The sequence below is a fragment of the Dermacentor andersoni genome, chromosome 4 (assembly GCF_023375885.2).
Source record: "Dermacentor andersoni chromosome 4, qqDerAnde1_hic_scaffold, whole genome shotgun sequence".
Taxonomy (NCBI): Eukaryota; Metazoa; Arthropoda; class Arachnida; order Ixodida; family Ixodidae; genus Dermacentor; species Dermacentor andersoni.
Window position 1 is genome coordinate 94,487,728 of NC_092817.1, and position 16,072 is coordinate 94,503,799.

General features: G+C 48.6%; 1 protein-coding gene across 1 annotated transcript in view; it reads right to left on the reverse strand.

The window, feature by feature from the left end:
- Positions 1-13,288: 13,288 nt before the first annotated feature.
- CaBP1 (Protein disulfide-isomerase A6 homolog CaBP1) overlaps positions 13,289-16,072 on the reverse strand; it is a 32,802-nt gene continuing 30,018 nt past the window's right edge. The window contains exon 8 of the mRNA XM_050183494.3: positions 13,289-13,599. Coding sequence (XP_050039451.1) covers positions 13,519-13,599 — 81 coding nt within the window. The 3' untranslated portion in view covers positions 13,289-13,518. The remainder of the gene's footprint in view (positions 13,600-16,072) is intronic.

Genomic DNA, 16,072 nt, shown 5'->3' on the forward strand with positions numbered 1-16,072 from the left:
TCTAAACTGCAGAGCATACGAAAAAACGCGAACGTGCACAGAGAGCGGCAGGAGCAGACGAAAAGAACGGCAGCCGAAGCGATAAGAGCGAAAGCGCCGCCCGTTGGCGCAACAAATGAAGCGACCAAGTAAAGTTATAAGACGCCGAAATAGAAATAAATAGCCAAAAGCATGTTTTATTTCTACACATAATTGCATCACTTCACTTTATTGTTATGTGGTTAGAAAAGATAGAGCCACATATGCAAAAGTTATTGAATTTTCCTTTGGCTACCAGTGTCATGGCGACGCTTATTTGCCAATACCGAAACTAGCCCCACTGTCCACCCATTGTACAGACGACTTTGACGCCATATCGTAGCCATCGTCGCCGCACATTCCGGCTTGCGCAGCACTACTCTTTCCTTCACACGGTTCCACCAATGGCGAACGCGGGCCCTTCGTCACGGGGAAATCGTGCCACAAGCGTCAGCCGCGACAACACCCAAGGGAGCGTCACATCGAGCTACTTGTAGTCGCTCGCCATCGCCCCTCGCAGGAGCAGTGATCCCCGTCACACACGCTGGTACCGTGGACTGACCTCAGCAGCAGACGCCGCGTACGAGCAGCTCTCTCCCACAGAACACCTGTCCTCCCCCCCTTCGGAAGTGCAGATGAAATCGCCCACGCGGCTGAAGTTGCCGTGGCCGCCGGCAACTTTCCTCCCCTTTCCTCCTCGCGGGCTTTTCTTTCATCTGCCGCTGCGCTCCGCGTTCCCTCGGTTACGAGGTATAACGCCGAGGCACGCCTACGCTCTACGCAGGAATGGGCGCCTAAAGGGTCCCTCACCATGTCTGGCCATTTTGAGCTGACAAGCGCAGAGTATCCAATGAGCGATAACGATCGTGTCTTCAAAGTATTACATCGCTACACGCGGCGGAAGGATCTGAAATTTCAAACCAAACGCAGTTTTCCCTCCTCCTCTTAGCCGCCGCGCTCCAAGCCGGAGAATGACGTACACGTGCTAGTGCGCCTACGTACACGTGTTCGCGCTTTGACGCCGCTCGTGGTGACACGTGTTTTCGAGAATTATTCAAGCCAACATCTGTTACTTGTGTAATAAGTTGCTCGAATAGACTAATTAAAGCTTAGAGAAATAATAAAACACACAAACCGACTGTTTGCATGTTTTTGTTTTACTTCGCACCGCAGCGAGAGAGATGTACTTCCGTTTTGTCTGCTTGTTCCCACGTCCTGCCGTCGCGCGCGCAGACACCGAAACTATGTAATTTTCTACCGTGTTCCAGCGCGGGATTATGCTCTGAGATCCGCTTGTGTCTGCCTCAGTATTCGATTCGCACAGATTTATACCGCTAGTCAGGTGTCCTCATGCACAGCGCGCAAAATCGTGTGCTGCGCGAAACGAGATGATCCGCCTTTTCCATGGCGCGACGGCGCATGCGCCGTGCCCTAGCGGATTAGTCGCGAAACATTTTGGAAGGGACGCGCGCGTATCCGCGCGCCGAAAAATCCCCCGAAAAAAAGAAAGCCGCTTGGACGCGCGCTGCTGCAAACACTCGTGCCCTGTGCCGCGTTGAAACTCCACTGGTGGCTCGACGTCGCTGCGGTGCCGAAAACGTGGTAGCGTAAGACTGCAACTTTAAAACGTAAAGCAGCCAGGGCTTCGTGTGCGTTGTCTGGACTGCGCCCTGAGCCAGGTATGTTGCCGCCTTTAATTGATAGCTCGCAAAATTAACGAAAAACCCGTGCGTTACACTTAAGCTACACATAAAAACACCACGTCGCTGATGAAGTGTTCTTGCAGCGTCGACCCTCACTTGCTGGTTTGCTGGTGGTGGCAGCGCGTGCCTGACTGCACATACTAGTTTAAGGCGTGGTAACACTCGGTCGGTACGAGACCGACAAGACGCTCACGCCAACGATGGACCGACGTTTGTGCGTCGCTGAAAGCATTTTATCATTCCAGGCCGACAATGACGCAACCGACGAGCGCGAGTTGTCGTACTGCGACGGGCTTTCTTGTCGACGGCACCGACAAAATCAGCGTGCCGACCATCGTTCGGCCGAACCCCGCGCGATCGGCCGTCGAACCGACAACGGGACAGCGCCTTCGCTTGTATATCGAATTAATCGCGCTCACAATCTGTCAAACATGCCCACCAAGTTGACATGCACAAGCTTCAACCCTTTCAAGCCGTGCAAATGAAGTCTGAGCCAATGTTGAACCTCTTCAGCGAAGTTTGAGCCTGGCGCCGTCCAGTTCGTGCGCCCGCTACCGGCGGACATGAACTGAAATCTAAGCAGTTCGGACGAACGAAACAGCTTTTATAGTTACGTTCTGGTCTTGGCGATTGGAAATCGACTACACTTCGCACGACGCGTACACAATAACCGGCAAGCGGCGACACAGCGCTGTGCCAACATCTGTACGTCACCGTACCCGTAGGCTGCCGGTCGCATTCGCTACTAGGTGGGTGAGTTTGTACGTGTTGTTATCCCGACACATTTCTCAATTCCAGAGATGCACTGTTTGCCTCTGCGCCCAACGGGAAACAAGAGACGGTGTATTCGGTATACAGCAGCATAAGCAACCGTCTCGCTCAATTACCAACGGTGTCAGTGATGGCATCCGCGTTTTCGCGAGGGAACAACACAACCTATAAATGAGTACTTATGCGAGTACAATTTTCTCTAATAATAATTTACTTGAAGAAAAGCGAGAATCAGTAATAAACTAACAGCCCATAATATATCTATATGGATCACAGTTGCCATTTAAGTGGTTCGGCCGCTCATATTGACTTGCCTCAGGGTGGAACAACACGGCACATATGCGCAGATATGTATGTTTTGCTACATTTTGGCATTATTTCATATCAGTGATGCACCTTTTCCACAATATTCGACGCTAACAACGATCTGCGGCTTTAGGTGTCGATGTAAGCAAGTGCACCGCTTTGATAAATCCGACGCGGAAGGCTGCGCTCGAAGACTTCTTGAATATGCGAAATGTCTAATAATGTGTAAAAAGAATGCAAAAAGCGAGCTCCAAGTGCAGAAATAAGCGACTACAAACTCCAAGGCAGCCGTGTCGGCAAACGGGACTCAGCGTGCCTTTATCGGTTGCAGTGTTCGCACAACAGCCCACTCGGGCCTGCTCATCCAGTATAGTCGGTGAGTGCGACATTGCCCCCAGGAACGACATGCTCCTCGAAGAAACCATTGATGAGTCGCGATCTACGAAACGCACAACCGACGTGCACTCAACGTGGGCGCAGATACACAAATCAACCGGCGAAAGCCCCTGTACCCTTCCAAAACGTTTTGAGCGGCGTGCTGCAAAGGGCAGCACAGAAAAATGAAAAAGGCGAAAATCAACAGCTCGCATGCTCCGGTATGGGAGAACGCAGGAAAGGAATTTCGCTTGCGGAGGCTAGGCGGGGCAAGTAGAGAGAGCATATATGTTTTGCGGTGAAGCTCGCCTTCTGAAATCATGTGTTCGCGACAGTGAAAATATTTATATCTCGGCTATTAATCAGCCGATTTGAAAATTTTTTGCGGCAAAACACTCCCAATAGAGGACACATAACAACTTTCAGCGTATAACCAAATTTTGTTTTGCTATGGGACCTGGTGACGGCCTGTAACTTGGCTTGTGCCGAAATCCCGGGATCCTAGCTATATTAGACAGCTTTGCTGTTAAAAAACAAAAAAAAAATCACCGGCTATTACGATACTCCCCAATGCGAATTTTGAGCGCAGCTGTTTAGGTGGTTTGGATTCGCGATATTGATATTGAATGACGGGGCTCTGGCCTCTGCTCTGGCAGCTCGTTTAGTAGCAGCGGCAGACGAAGCATTTCCTCTGGTTACGTCGCTCACAGTTCAGAAAGAAAGCGAGTACACGAGAACGCGTGGCTATCACGGAGCACATTCTCTAGCGGCGGAGGCGCCGCAGGCGAAGTAGCTCATGCGCAGTAGGTCCGAGCCCACGCCAGCGCGTTTTCTGTGCTGGCAGCATTCCGCTTTTCTCCTCACCCTTTCGCCATACCCTCCTCTGCTTTCCGCCTCATGGTACCGCTCACACTCCTCTCCTCGCGGCTCTTCGATCTCGTCGATTTTTATCCCCCGCCGCGCGCCGCGTTCGCTCTCGTCTTCCGCTGCGCTCGGTTTTACAAGGGTTACAAGTGACGCCGACGCTCGCCGCGGGAACGGCCGCCTAGGAGCTGCGCTCTAAGGGGGGCTTGTGTTCCCTTTCGGACGCTACAAACCTACATACCTGCACATTTTTTTCTGGTAATTCTCGCTTTCTTCCGGAGAACACTGTTCCCTGCTCGACGGGAATGGAAGTGGAGCCACCCGCACTCCCACCTGATGTAGCGGCGCCCGCGTCGGCAGCCTTAAAGAAGCGGAACAGCCTCTCGAGCGACAGCGAGGCTACCCTGATAGACTCGACCGAGAGCGACGACAGCTCCGACGACGACTACGTGACTGTTCTGAGTCAGAAAGCAAAGCGGCGGGTGCTTAGGGCCTCTGTGGGCACATCTACTATGAGGACTCCGCAGAGTTCGCCGAAGTACACCATCCTTTTCTTACCTGTGCTACCCTCCGACAACATGAGGTTCCTCAACAGGCAAGTTGCATCGGTTGAACTCGAGAGACTGTTGCCAAATGGCATTGAGGACGTCCGAGTCAACCCTCGGAAGAATGTTGTCGCAGTAGACGTCGCCCAAGCGTCGGCGTTAAGATTCTCTGCGAGCTGTCACTGTCCTCGGTGGCATGAACGTCCGTACCATCATCCCGATGGGAAAAGAGGCTACTACGGGCGTCATATATGACATTGGTGCGGCCATCTCAGGCGAGGATTTACCACTTTTGATAAAGCCTGCCAATCATGGGACCCACATACTGCAAGTGGCCCGTCTCGGAAATTCCAGATGCTTGAAAATTGTCTTTAAAGGTGACTGTCTTCCATCGCATGTGAAGGTAGGTCATTTCCGACATGTTGTCCGGCCCTTCGTTCCCAAGCCGCTTCAGTGCAGAAACTACCAGAAATTCGGTCACGTGAGCGCCGTCTGTGGAAAGTCTGCTATATGTTCCCGCTGTGCAGCACAACACTTTTCAGGCAACTGCTAGGCAAAAACTTATATAAGTGTCTGAAATGTCAAGGGCCCCACGATGCCTCATCAAAGGAATGTCCTAGAGTTAAGCGAGAACTCTCCATCTTGAAGAAAATGGTGAGGGACCGATCGACTCATCGTGAAGCAGGTGCTGACGTCAGGCGACGTTCTCGTCGCAGGCGCTCATCAAGGAATTCTGCTCTCCGCACAAATACGCGTGCCGCAAAGCCTCTTGCTGTTGAAACTGCTCCAACCCCAGTGCAGAATGTGTCCAAACCGCTTATATATAACGGAGCAGCTGAAAAGAATGTCGTGGATGAAGAATGGCCACCACTGCCAAGGATAAGCCCTGTCGAAAAACCCCAACTAGGAGAGGCACCACAATGCTCCACCCCTCACCCAGATGAGCTGACAGAGCATGACCGCCAAATTGTAACAATGCTCAAGTCTTTGATAAATGCGATTCGCATGCTTGTGGGCAACTCGAATACGCCAACAGCTCGAAGCGCAGTGCAAGTGTTGGATGCCCTGAGCCCAGTGCTTGAAAATCTTGCGTAAGCACAATGGCTCTTCCACTGCCTTCCCTCCGTGACGAAGTGCGACGATTTTGCAGTGGAATGCCAGAGGACTTAAATCACGGATTTCGTGTTTCCGCCAATACGTTTTTACGAGCCGATTTCCTGTAGTGGTAATATGTGAACCGAACATGTCAAAAGCACTAAGACTCTCTGGATACGAAGCCTTTATGGCGTCGACGTGCGGGCAATCCAGCAAAGTAATTGTTTACATCCGTACAGAACTAACTTACATTCCCCACTCGGTGCAGCCTCATGATGGAAACCAATACGTGTGTCTCCGCATTACAAAGAATAACGTGGCCTTCACCCTTATTGGCGCCTACATCTCCCCATATATGTAGTCGGTTCGACGGCGACCGACTGTGAGACATCCTGATGACGACTTCTGGACCCTGGATTATCCCGGGAGACCTTAATGCTCACCACTTGGCTTGGGGAAGCTCCAGAATAGATTCCAGGGGCCGGAAACTTGTGGAATTTGCTTCCGACCACGAACTCAGCATTATGAATGATTGCAATCCGACGTACTTGCATGGTTTGAACTATAGCAGTTGCTTAGATTTGACTTTGGTGTCACGGCAATTTGGTCAAAATGTTCGATGGTTCTCTGACATCGAGACTCATGGCAGTGACCATATTCCCACCTACTTAAGTATCACTGGATTTGGAAGCTTCTCCTTTTCTACTTCCCGACAAGTATATGTAAGGCGGTCAACACATAAGACAAAGGTGGAAGAGGCATGCAAAGAAGGATTTACCGGCACCATTGAGAGCCTTATTACAAGTGTACTGGAATCGTCTAAGTACACATTTACATCCGCTAAAAAACGTACGGATTTCGACATGGAACTTGAGGGACTTCGAACGATTCGCAGAAGGGCCGAGAGGTGATACAGGCGCACCAAGTCAATTCGTGACCTTAGAGCCGCTCGACGTATGCAGAAGAAAATCTAACGTCGTATGAACAAGCTCGAACAACGGTGGAAGACGTTCTGCGAATCACTTGGCCCCCGCAAGCCACTGTCTATCATATGGAGGACGGTGCGCGGCCTTGGCTAGTCTCCACAGCAACGACACCCATTCTCAGCCCTAGCCCTCCATCAAGGCCGCTCGCAGGTCGATATAGACGAAGATTTCTGTGTGAAGATTGCGGGCAGTGTGGTCACCATCAATAGCGAAATTCTGGGTAGGTTCCTGAGACACGCTTCCCGGAACTGAATGTGTCCTCACTTGAGGAATTGGACGCTGCTCTGGCCACATGCAGGCGCTCATCGTCGCCAGGAACAGACGGCATCACCTACGATGCTTTATGCCACCTAGGTGACGATGGCCGAGGTAGACTTCTGGAATGTTATAAGCAGTCATGGAATGATGGCGTCGTTCCTGAGCGGTGGAAGTTGTGGGGTTCTCCTCCCGTGCTCTTGGGACAAAGGAACGACAACACAGTAGAGCAAACAATCACAAGGGCATTTATTGCCTTTCATAGATCAATGCCTGCTAGCCGAGTTGCTACCCACAAAACATGCCGATGGGCGCGCGACAAATCTAGAAGTCCGACTCACCGCGACCGGATAACGAGCGAATATGTTCGCCCCATGCTGGATCCCAACGCCTGGTCGTTCGCGCGTACGGTCACGCGAACGGTGGCGCGCTCGAAGGCGGCCACGCGAGACGGTCTCGCAGGAGCATGGATCGGCGCACGCGCGGGACGTCCGCCGCGTTCGCCGGCCCGCCGCCCAAGAGGCAGCCTGTTCTCCCCTGCGCCCCCAAGTAACCCTGCCATGAGGCGGCGTTAGCAGCGCAACACTTGCGCCATCTCTCGCACTGCGCCCCAACCACATCGACCGCCGCGGGCATCACGCAGGCCACGCGGCGAAGCCGCACCGCAGGAGCTATGCGGGAAAACAAGATATCTGGGCACGCGTGAGAGTCGCGCATCCCCACAAGGTACAGCTGCTCTGTACCACTCCTGAAGCATGGAAAGTCGCCACTTAACCTAGCGTCCTACCGACCCATTGCGCTGTCCAGCTGTGTTGGGAAGGTCATGGAAAGAATGATTCTCACCCACCTAGAGTGGTATCTTGAGCGCCACAACGTATACCCCGAGGCCATGGCTGGGTTTAGAAGAGGCCGTTCCTCTATTGACGCCATCGACCTCGTCACCTCTGTACAACAAGAAAAACACAAGCGTATATCGGTTGCACTATTCCTCGATGTGAAAAGCGCCCACGATAATGTAATGCATGAAGCCATCCTTGATGCCCTGGAAAATAATGGAATTGGTGGACGCATGTTTCGGTGGATTCGGAGCTATCTATTCAAAAGATAGCAGATTTGCTGAAGGACGGTGGGCAGATTGTTCTAGAAAGACTGGCCACCCTGTATGCACAATGCCTCATGACCTCGAGCGTACCGGAATCTTGGAAGAACGCTAACATAATCCTAATCCATAAGAAAGGGGACGCCAAAGACTTGAAAAATTATAGACCGATCAGCTTACAGTCCGTTGCCTACAAAGTATTTACTAAGGTAATTGCAAATAGAATCAGGGACACCTTAGACTTCCGTCAACCAAAGGACCAGGCAGGATTCCGTAAAGGCTACTCAACAATAGATCATATTCACACTATCAATCAGGTGATAGAGAAATGTGCAGAATATAACCAACCATTATATATAGCTTTCATTGATTACGAGAAAGCATTTGATTCCGTCGAAACCTCAGCAGTCCTGGAGGCATTACGGAATCAGGGTGTAGACGAGGCGTATGTAAAAATACTGAAAGATATCTATAGCGGCTCCACAGCCACCGTAGTCCTCCATAAAGAAAGCAACAAAATCCCAATAAAGAAAGGCGTCAGGCAGGCAGATACGATCTCTCCAATGCTATTCACAGCGTGCTTCCAGGAGGTATTCAGAGACCTGGATTGGGAAGAATTGGGGGTAAGAGTAAATGGAGAATACCTTAGTAACTTGCTCTTCGCTGATGATATTGCCTTGCTAGGTAACTCAGGGGACCAACTGCAATGCATGCTCACTGACCTGGAGAGGCAAAGCAGAAGGGTGGGACTAAAAATTAATCCGCAGAAAACTAAAGTAATGCTTAAGTCTCGGAAGGGAACAGCAGTTTACGATAGGTAGCGAGGCACTGGAAGTGGTAAGGGAATACATCTACTTAGGACAGGTAGTGACTGCTGATCCGGATCATAAGAGTGAAATAATCAGAACAAGAATGGGTTGGGGTGCGTTTGGCAGGCATTCTCAGATCATGAACAGCAGGTTACCATTATCCCTCAAGAGAAAAGTGTATAACAGCTGTGTCTTACCAGTACTCACGTTTGGGGCAGAAACCTGGAGAGATTAAGAGAAACAACTTTGAGCCGAGCTCGACATCTTCTTAGACGCCGTCGATGGAAGTGGTTCCCTCTTCACGGGACCCATATGCTTCCCTAGCCGCCTGGCCCCTGGAGATCAGGACGAGCTGGTCTTCCAGGGCGGTGCTGGTTAGCAAGGTCTCACATCGCTCGGTAAGGGTGGATGAGGGATGGGGTAGGGTAGCGGGGCAGTTAAGAGGTGGGGGGTTCGCCTTGATGAAATCGCATACTGCAATGACGTGTTGGAGCGTGCCTGAGTTTTGCAGAAGTTACAATCCTCCTAGTACCTTTCCAGGTACCTGGAGGCTTACAAAAAGGGTTCTACTTAAATTGAGGACGACGCAACGAGCTATGGAAAGAAGAATGATAGGTGTAACATTAAGGGATAAGAAAAGAGCAGATTGGCTGAGGGAACAAACGCGCGTTAATGACATCTTAGTTGAAATCAAGAAAAAGAAATGGGCATGGGCAGGACATGTAATGAGGAGGGAAGATAACCGATGGTCATTAAGGGTTACGGACTGGATTCCAAGGGAAGGGAAGCATAGCAGGGGGCCACAGAAAGTTAGATGGGCAGATGAGATTACGAAGTTTGGAGGGACAACATGGCCACAATTAGTACATGACTGGGGTAGTTGGAGAAGTATGGGAGAGGCCTTTGCCCTGCAGTGGGCGTAACCAGGCTGATGATGATGATTCAAAAGATCATTCTTTGTGCACAGTGCAGATGGCCGAACCATTGACCATTACACTTGCCGTGGCGTCCCTTAGGGTGGGGTTCTTAGCCCCACTTTGTTCAACCTCGCAATCCTTGGACTTGCCGACGTTCTACCACATACAGTAAACCTTTCCATATATGCTGACGACATATGCATATGGGCCTCGGCAGTTACACGTCTCCAGGTGCATGCACAGCTCCAAAAAGCAGTGACCCTAACATCATCGTACCTGCGTGCTCAAGGCCTCAGCATTTTGACCGAGAAGTGCACCTTAGTCGCTTTTACCCACAAACCCATGACCTGGTACCCCATTTCTATTGACCACCAACCAATTTCCTACGCAAAAACTCACTGATTCCAGGGCATTATTATCGACAGAGACCTTTCATGGAACCCCCACATCTCATACTTGAAGAAGAGGCTTACTTCTATCTCCCATATACTAAGGTTTCTTGCCAGTAAAATGTGGGGTACATCCGTGGCATCTCTGCTTCAACCATACAGGACGTTCTTCCTAGGATACTTGCGATATAGCACACCAGTGCTGTCAAATACTAACAGAACATCCATCCTACAGAGCATCCAAGGCCAAGCCTTCCGAACATGTCTGGGGCTACCTCGAAATGCTTCAACTGTATTAACTGCCACCGTGAGAGACCACCCAATAATGACCTATATAGCTATCGACACACTCCGGGTGCATGTTTGCCATATATCCTGAGTCCCTGACCACCATCTCGCTGGCTTGCCTGAGAAAAGACCCAAGGCAGCGTTCTCCAGATCAATTGCGGCTAAACGGCACTCCTTGTCTTTGAGGCACTAAACCGCAACAAGAACGCCATCCCCTATGTGGTGCTTGAAAAAGCCTCCTGTGTACCTTGCTGTTCCAGGAATAGTGAAGAAAGCTAGCCTGACCACCGCAGCTCTCAAGCAGATCACATTGGAACTTTGCATTGTTCATACGCTAACCGAATCCATGTTTACACGGATGGTTCCATCTCGGAAAATTCTACGGGCGCCATTGTTCTACCATCTCGATCGGTCGTCATCAAGTTTAAGACTTCACACGTAACGACATCTACAGGTTCCTAACTGGCCGCTCTTCACGCTGCTGTCGAATACACTGAAAAAGAACCGCCAGACAAATGGACAATATTTTGATTCAAAAGCAGCCCTCCAGAGCCTGCGAAGTTTACAACGTGGCAATTATGAACAGCTGGTGTCACAAATCAACGAAACCTGCCATTGCGCTTCTGAACGAGGACATGATATCATATTTCAGTGGCTGTCGGGACATTGTGGCGTCGTTGGTAATCACCTCGCCGATGGCGCTGCCCGACGTCCCCAGGCTGGCACACCGACACTCCTTATATCTTTATCGAGAGCTGACGCTGCAAGAGCTTCGCAGTCTCGCTCGTACCATGGCACACACCACTGAACTCTAAGTGTCGTTTACACAGCCTCGACCCATCACTGAAACCAAAATTACCAGCGAACCTTTCACGACGTGACGAAACACTGCTGTGTCGGCAGGGGGCAGGAGTAGCATTGACTAACTCCTACAGCTATCGTATTGGAATGGCGGATTCACCAATGTGCGCTAAGTGCAAGTGTGAAGAGACCATCAGTCATCTTCTGTGCCACTGTTCTCGCTTCGATAATCAACATGAGACTCTCCAGTGTGCCTTGAATAGACTGGATGACAGGTCATATACGGAAGCGAAGATCTCGGGAGCCTGGCCTCACAGTTCATTAGCCCAGAAAGCAGTTCGAGCACTTTTTCACTACCTGAAGGCAACAGACTTGAGTGCCCGGCTATAGACATCCTACACCTCAGTTTTCTTTCACTCCCCATTCCCCTCCCCACGTGTAGGGTAGACAACTGGATTCAGCCTGAACCTCCCTGCCTTTCCTTCTTCCCTTCTCTATCTACATACCTGCACAATGCGCATGCAGCTGTTTGCTAAAATGACGAGTGTCTGAGTAATGACACGTTAAAATAAACATTCATGTTAGATTTAAAAGAAAACACACATTACAAGATGTTTTGAGTTTTTTTTTGTTTACACAGGTGCTGCCATCTTGGGTTATTGCATAAACAATTTTTGAATATAGTGCAGCAACTGCGAGTCTAACAGTCACGAAATACACAACACATCTGTATAACAATTAACGTGCAGATGCGAGTCAATTGTAGTAGCGTGCATTCTTTGTTGGTGCTAGAAAATGCTTGAACAGCTCATGGTATTGGCATGGCAAAGCTTGCATACAGGTCTGCAGAAGCTCCCTTGGTACGAATTTCTAAAGTGCTGCATTCATGGTCCACATATATTGTCGCATGTTTGCTCAATCGTATTATAATTGAAATGCCATATTCATCGCATATACAACAATGCACATTTCATTATTGAAATGGCAAGATCTGTACTACCCAAGTAGAGATCAGTGCCAATAACTTACAGCTGTCTGGAGCATTTCTATTATTGCAATTGAGCAAATTCGGTAGGGCTCTCCCATTTAGCCATGTGCTCAGCCATATAGCCTATTAGATAGGCTGTGAATATACTGAAACTGTATGCCATCCATGCTGAATTATGGATAAAGCACACCTGTGATGCAGGTTGTAATCAGCCACTAATATAAATTACCACATGTGCACGTACAAAGCAAGCTGTTTGTATGGCCCAGAAGTATTCATACCACATGCAACCAATGAGTGTGTGTGTGACTGAATAAAGAACAAAGTGCATATTCATCCCTCCAAAGCTTATTTCTCCTAATAAAATTGCTGTCATCTGCCGATCTTTGTCTATTCCAAAAGCTTTTTTAACGCTGCTTTTCTGCGCAAGTTGAACTAATCAGCCAAATGTGTACACTTCAACAAAGTGGGACTGCTTTCAGCTCTTGGAAGTCTGATGGGAACACACTTGCCAAATTTCATAAAGAGCTGAGAGAATGCTGCAAGATGAAATTTTTCATTCTCCTATGAATAAAGAGATATGTCAACCATCTACAATGCTCTTATGCAACATACAGTCACTGCATTTAATACGAGACTGCTCAATGGCATGGATTTGTGACCAGTCGCAGGACAAATGAATGCATACTTAAAAACATCCGAATTTTAGCTTGTAGGTTCAACATATATTCAAATTTGAACAATGCCAAGCATAATGTGTCTTTTAGTCCTTGTCCTGTTGGCGTTGTTCAGATAAAAGTTCACACTGCTGATGAACCTAGCCAGATATCAATTAGCAGACCAGCCACACAAAGCAAGCAGTGTCCCCAGCTGCCATTTATGGTAGCACAACATTTGCACTCACTTTCAGACCCAAAGAGTGAAAAAGGCCAGTCAAGGTAAACATAATGAAAAGAAAATTTCAAGGACTTGTGCTCCAGACACAAATTAGTAAATGATAAAGAAATAATAGGCTGCAAACAAAACTGCACTGTTATGCAAGATGAAGCATGAGAAAAACCAGAAACGAAAGGCACGTGTGCAAAAAAATGCCCAGTTTATTGACTCCGGCATGTCTAGCATTACAACAAGATTTCTAAAGAGCATTCCCAAAAGAGGAGAATAATTTACACAATGACCAGTATGTACACAGGTTCTGAAAGATGGCACAGCCACATGTCCCCTCCCCACCCTTTCCTGCACGTGTTACGTGTAAAAGAAAACAATGAACACCCACGAAATAATGAAGTGGTTTTGCCCACAGTCTTTCCTAAAGTTCAACATGCTTCTTGACCTGGTCTTCAGGCTCCAGCTCAACATCGCTGAGGTCAATATCTTCAGGCTCTTCCATCTGAAAGATTGAATGATGCAAGTAATATAGTAATCTACAAAACAAAGACTCAGTAGCCACAAGTCAATTACTGTACTGAGTAGCCAACCTACAATGTATACCTGTCCACAGCTAGCAACCCCAGTCAGTCATACAACTGAACAGACGTTTACATACAGCACTGCTCAAAGTTAGTCTTGAATGCCACTGTACACTGCTCAGTAACTGCTGTCACTTTGTAACGCCTGCAAGCGTGCAAGTTCATCCTAAGTGCCACGTGGTTCGGGTTATTGAAACACAGTGAAATTTGCAGTCCTCTAGCCTGTCAGATGCACGAGTCACGAACAGCTACTCCAAAGGTGCACACCTCTGTAGCAAGCATGTGACGCCCCCTCAGGCATAATGTTAATTCGCCGCCAGGCTCGGTGGCCTGCCAAGCAACACTGGTCACCGCACTGCAATAAACACCGACAAGCACAGCTGCTCGGCGGTCAGTCATCATTCAACACCACCACGCTGCAGAGCGTCCGTCTAACGGAGGGTGCCTCGAGCCCTCCCTTGTTCACGAACCCCGGAGGATCGTGACACTGGCGACGAGGATGGGATACTCGTGACAACCTCGATGACAGGACATTACAGGAGGAGGAATCGCGATAGCTGCAGATTCTTACGTGGAGCCTTCGGTTTCAACTATGGTCCCTAAAATAGTTTTGCTAGCCTGCCGTGGTGGCTCCTCCATGATGCTTGACGTAATGCATTTGCACTGTGACGCCAGCACATTTTTAGAGCTTTGGGAGGTGGATATATCAAGCGTAAGCAGCCCTTGCCTTAAGACTTCGGCTAAGTAGACATGAATTCCCTGTACTGCTTGACATTAAAAAATTAGGTTGCCTATGATCCAACTGCGAAATTATAAAAATAAAGCGCTCAATTATGGATGTTTTTGATTAGCCACCTGTACATTGCGCTTCGCTGTGCAAGTAACATCCATGTCTTTCATGTATAATCATGACTGTAGGAAGTGAACAGACAGTGCAGATATAAGTAATAGTGTGTGCGTGCATGTATTCTTTAGATGACTGAATAATTTGGCAAAAAAGCATAGTGTCGGCCCTCAGGTCACAATTGATCAAAATGCAAAACGTCAGCTAGCTTCGTCTAAGGCGAAGGGGCCTCAATGAATTAACTAATGGCACTAGCATCACTATATAATTGTCAATAAGGTATACGTGAAATTATCGCAAGCACTATTGATATTTGTCACATAAGAATTGATGTTTCATTTCTGCACAAGTTGTGGTGGTGCCTGATTACATGGATTGCACTATGTTCTCTTCTGAACAATAGGTTTCGATATACTTTAGAGCACTAGGGATGTTTGTTGACACTGCACATCGTTTTATTGTTAATTTGGGCACATGACATGGAATTTTGACCACATCACATCATTTAACTGTCTTAAAATTCCTTTCGTTGAAATACACCTGGTAGTGTTAATCGTAGACTATGCTGGAATCATCTAATCCTTGTTACCACGTTTGACATGGGTTACACCCACTGCTGCAGCCTCTCCTTACCTAGTGTGTCCGAAAATGAGAATAATTTTCTTGTGCATGACCTGTAGCCGCTTAATGGACGTGCGTGTCATCTGAATTCTTGTTTTTGCGAGGACATACAATGCGAACATTGATGCTTGCTGGGCTAAATATATACCGTATTTACTCGCATAATGATCGCACTCGCTAATGATCGCACCCCTGAATTTTGTCGTCAAAATTCGATTTTTTATTTCCAGTGTAATGATCGCACCCCGAACTTGCCGCAGCGATATGTCGTGTGCCAAGTCTAGCTAATAATGATCGCGCTTACAATCTGTCGTATGCTACGCGAACGACTCTTCAAGACAACCAAGCGGTCTGCACGCACCAAACATTCTTAAGTAGATGCCTCATTTCATCATTTTCCGCACTTCCATGACAAAAAGAGGTACAACCAAACTTGCCTTTATTATGTGTAGGCTTTGTAATGGTTGTGGACAACAACAAATAAGGCATCTTTCAGTTCTTCTCATCTGCACTCGTAAGCACGCAACAAATCGCGAGCGGCAACGATAGTAGCCATGTTTACACTGATACGTTAAAAGTGTACCCTATTCATACGTCGCGCTTGTAACACAGCTAAGATATTCGCCCACCCTTAGTGGAAACGTGCCGTATTAGGATAGTAGTGAAGACAGATGCCGCAGTTTCCGCAGCATGCCGGCCATGTGTTTCTACGTCACTGGCAGCTAAGCGCGCCCATCTGTTTCCGTCCCCGCAAAGTGGACATGGCCACGTTATTGCCGCGAACTTGCTGATATTAACGAATTATTCATTACTGATACGGAAGAAACTGTTTCAGCGCACGTAATGTACTCACGAGAAGAAAAAAATCGCGTTCGGCGCATTTGGCTTGCTCCACCAGCCGCCATTTTTGTTTTGGTGTCCCGCACCAA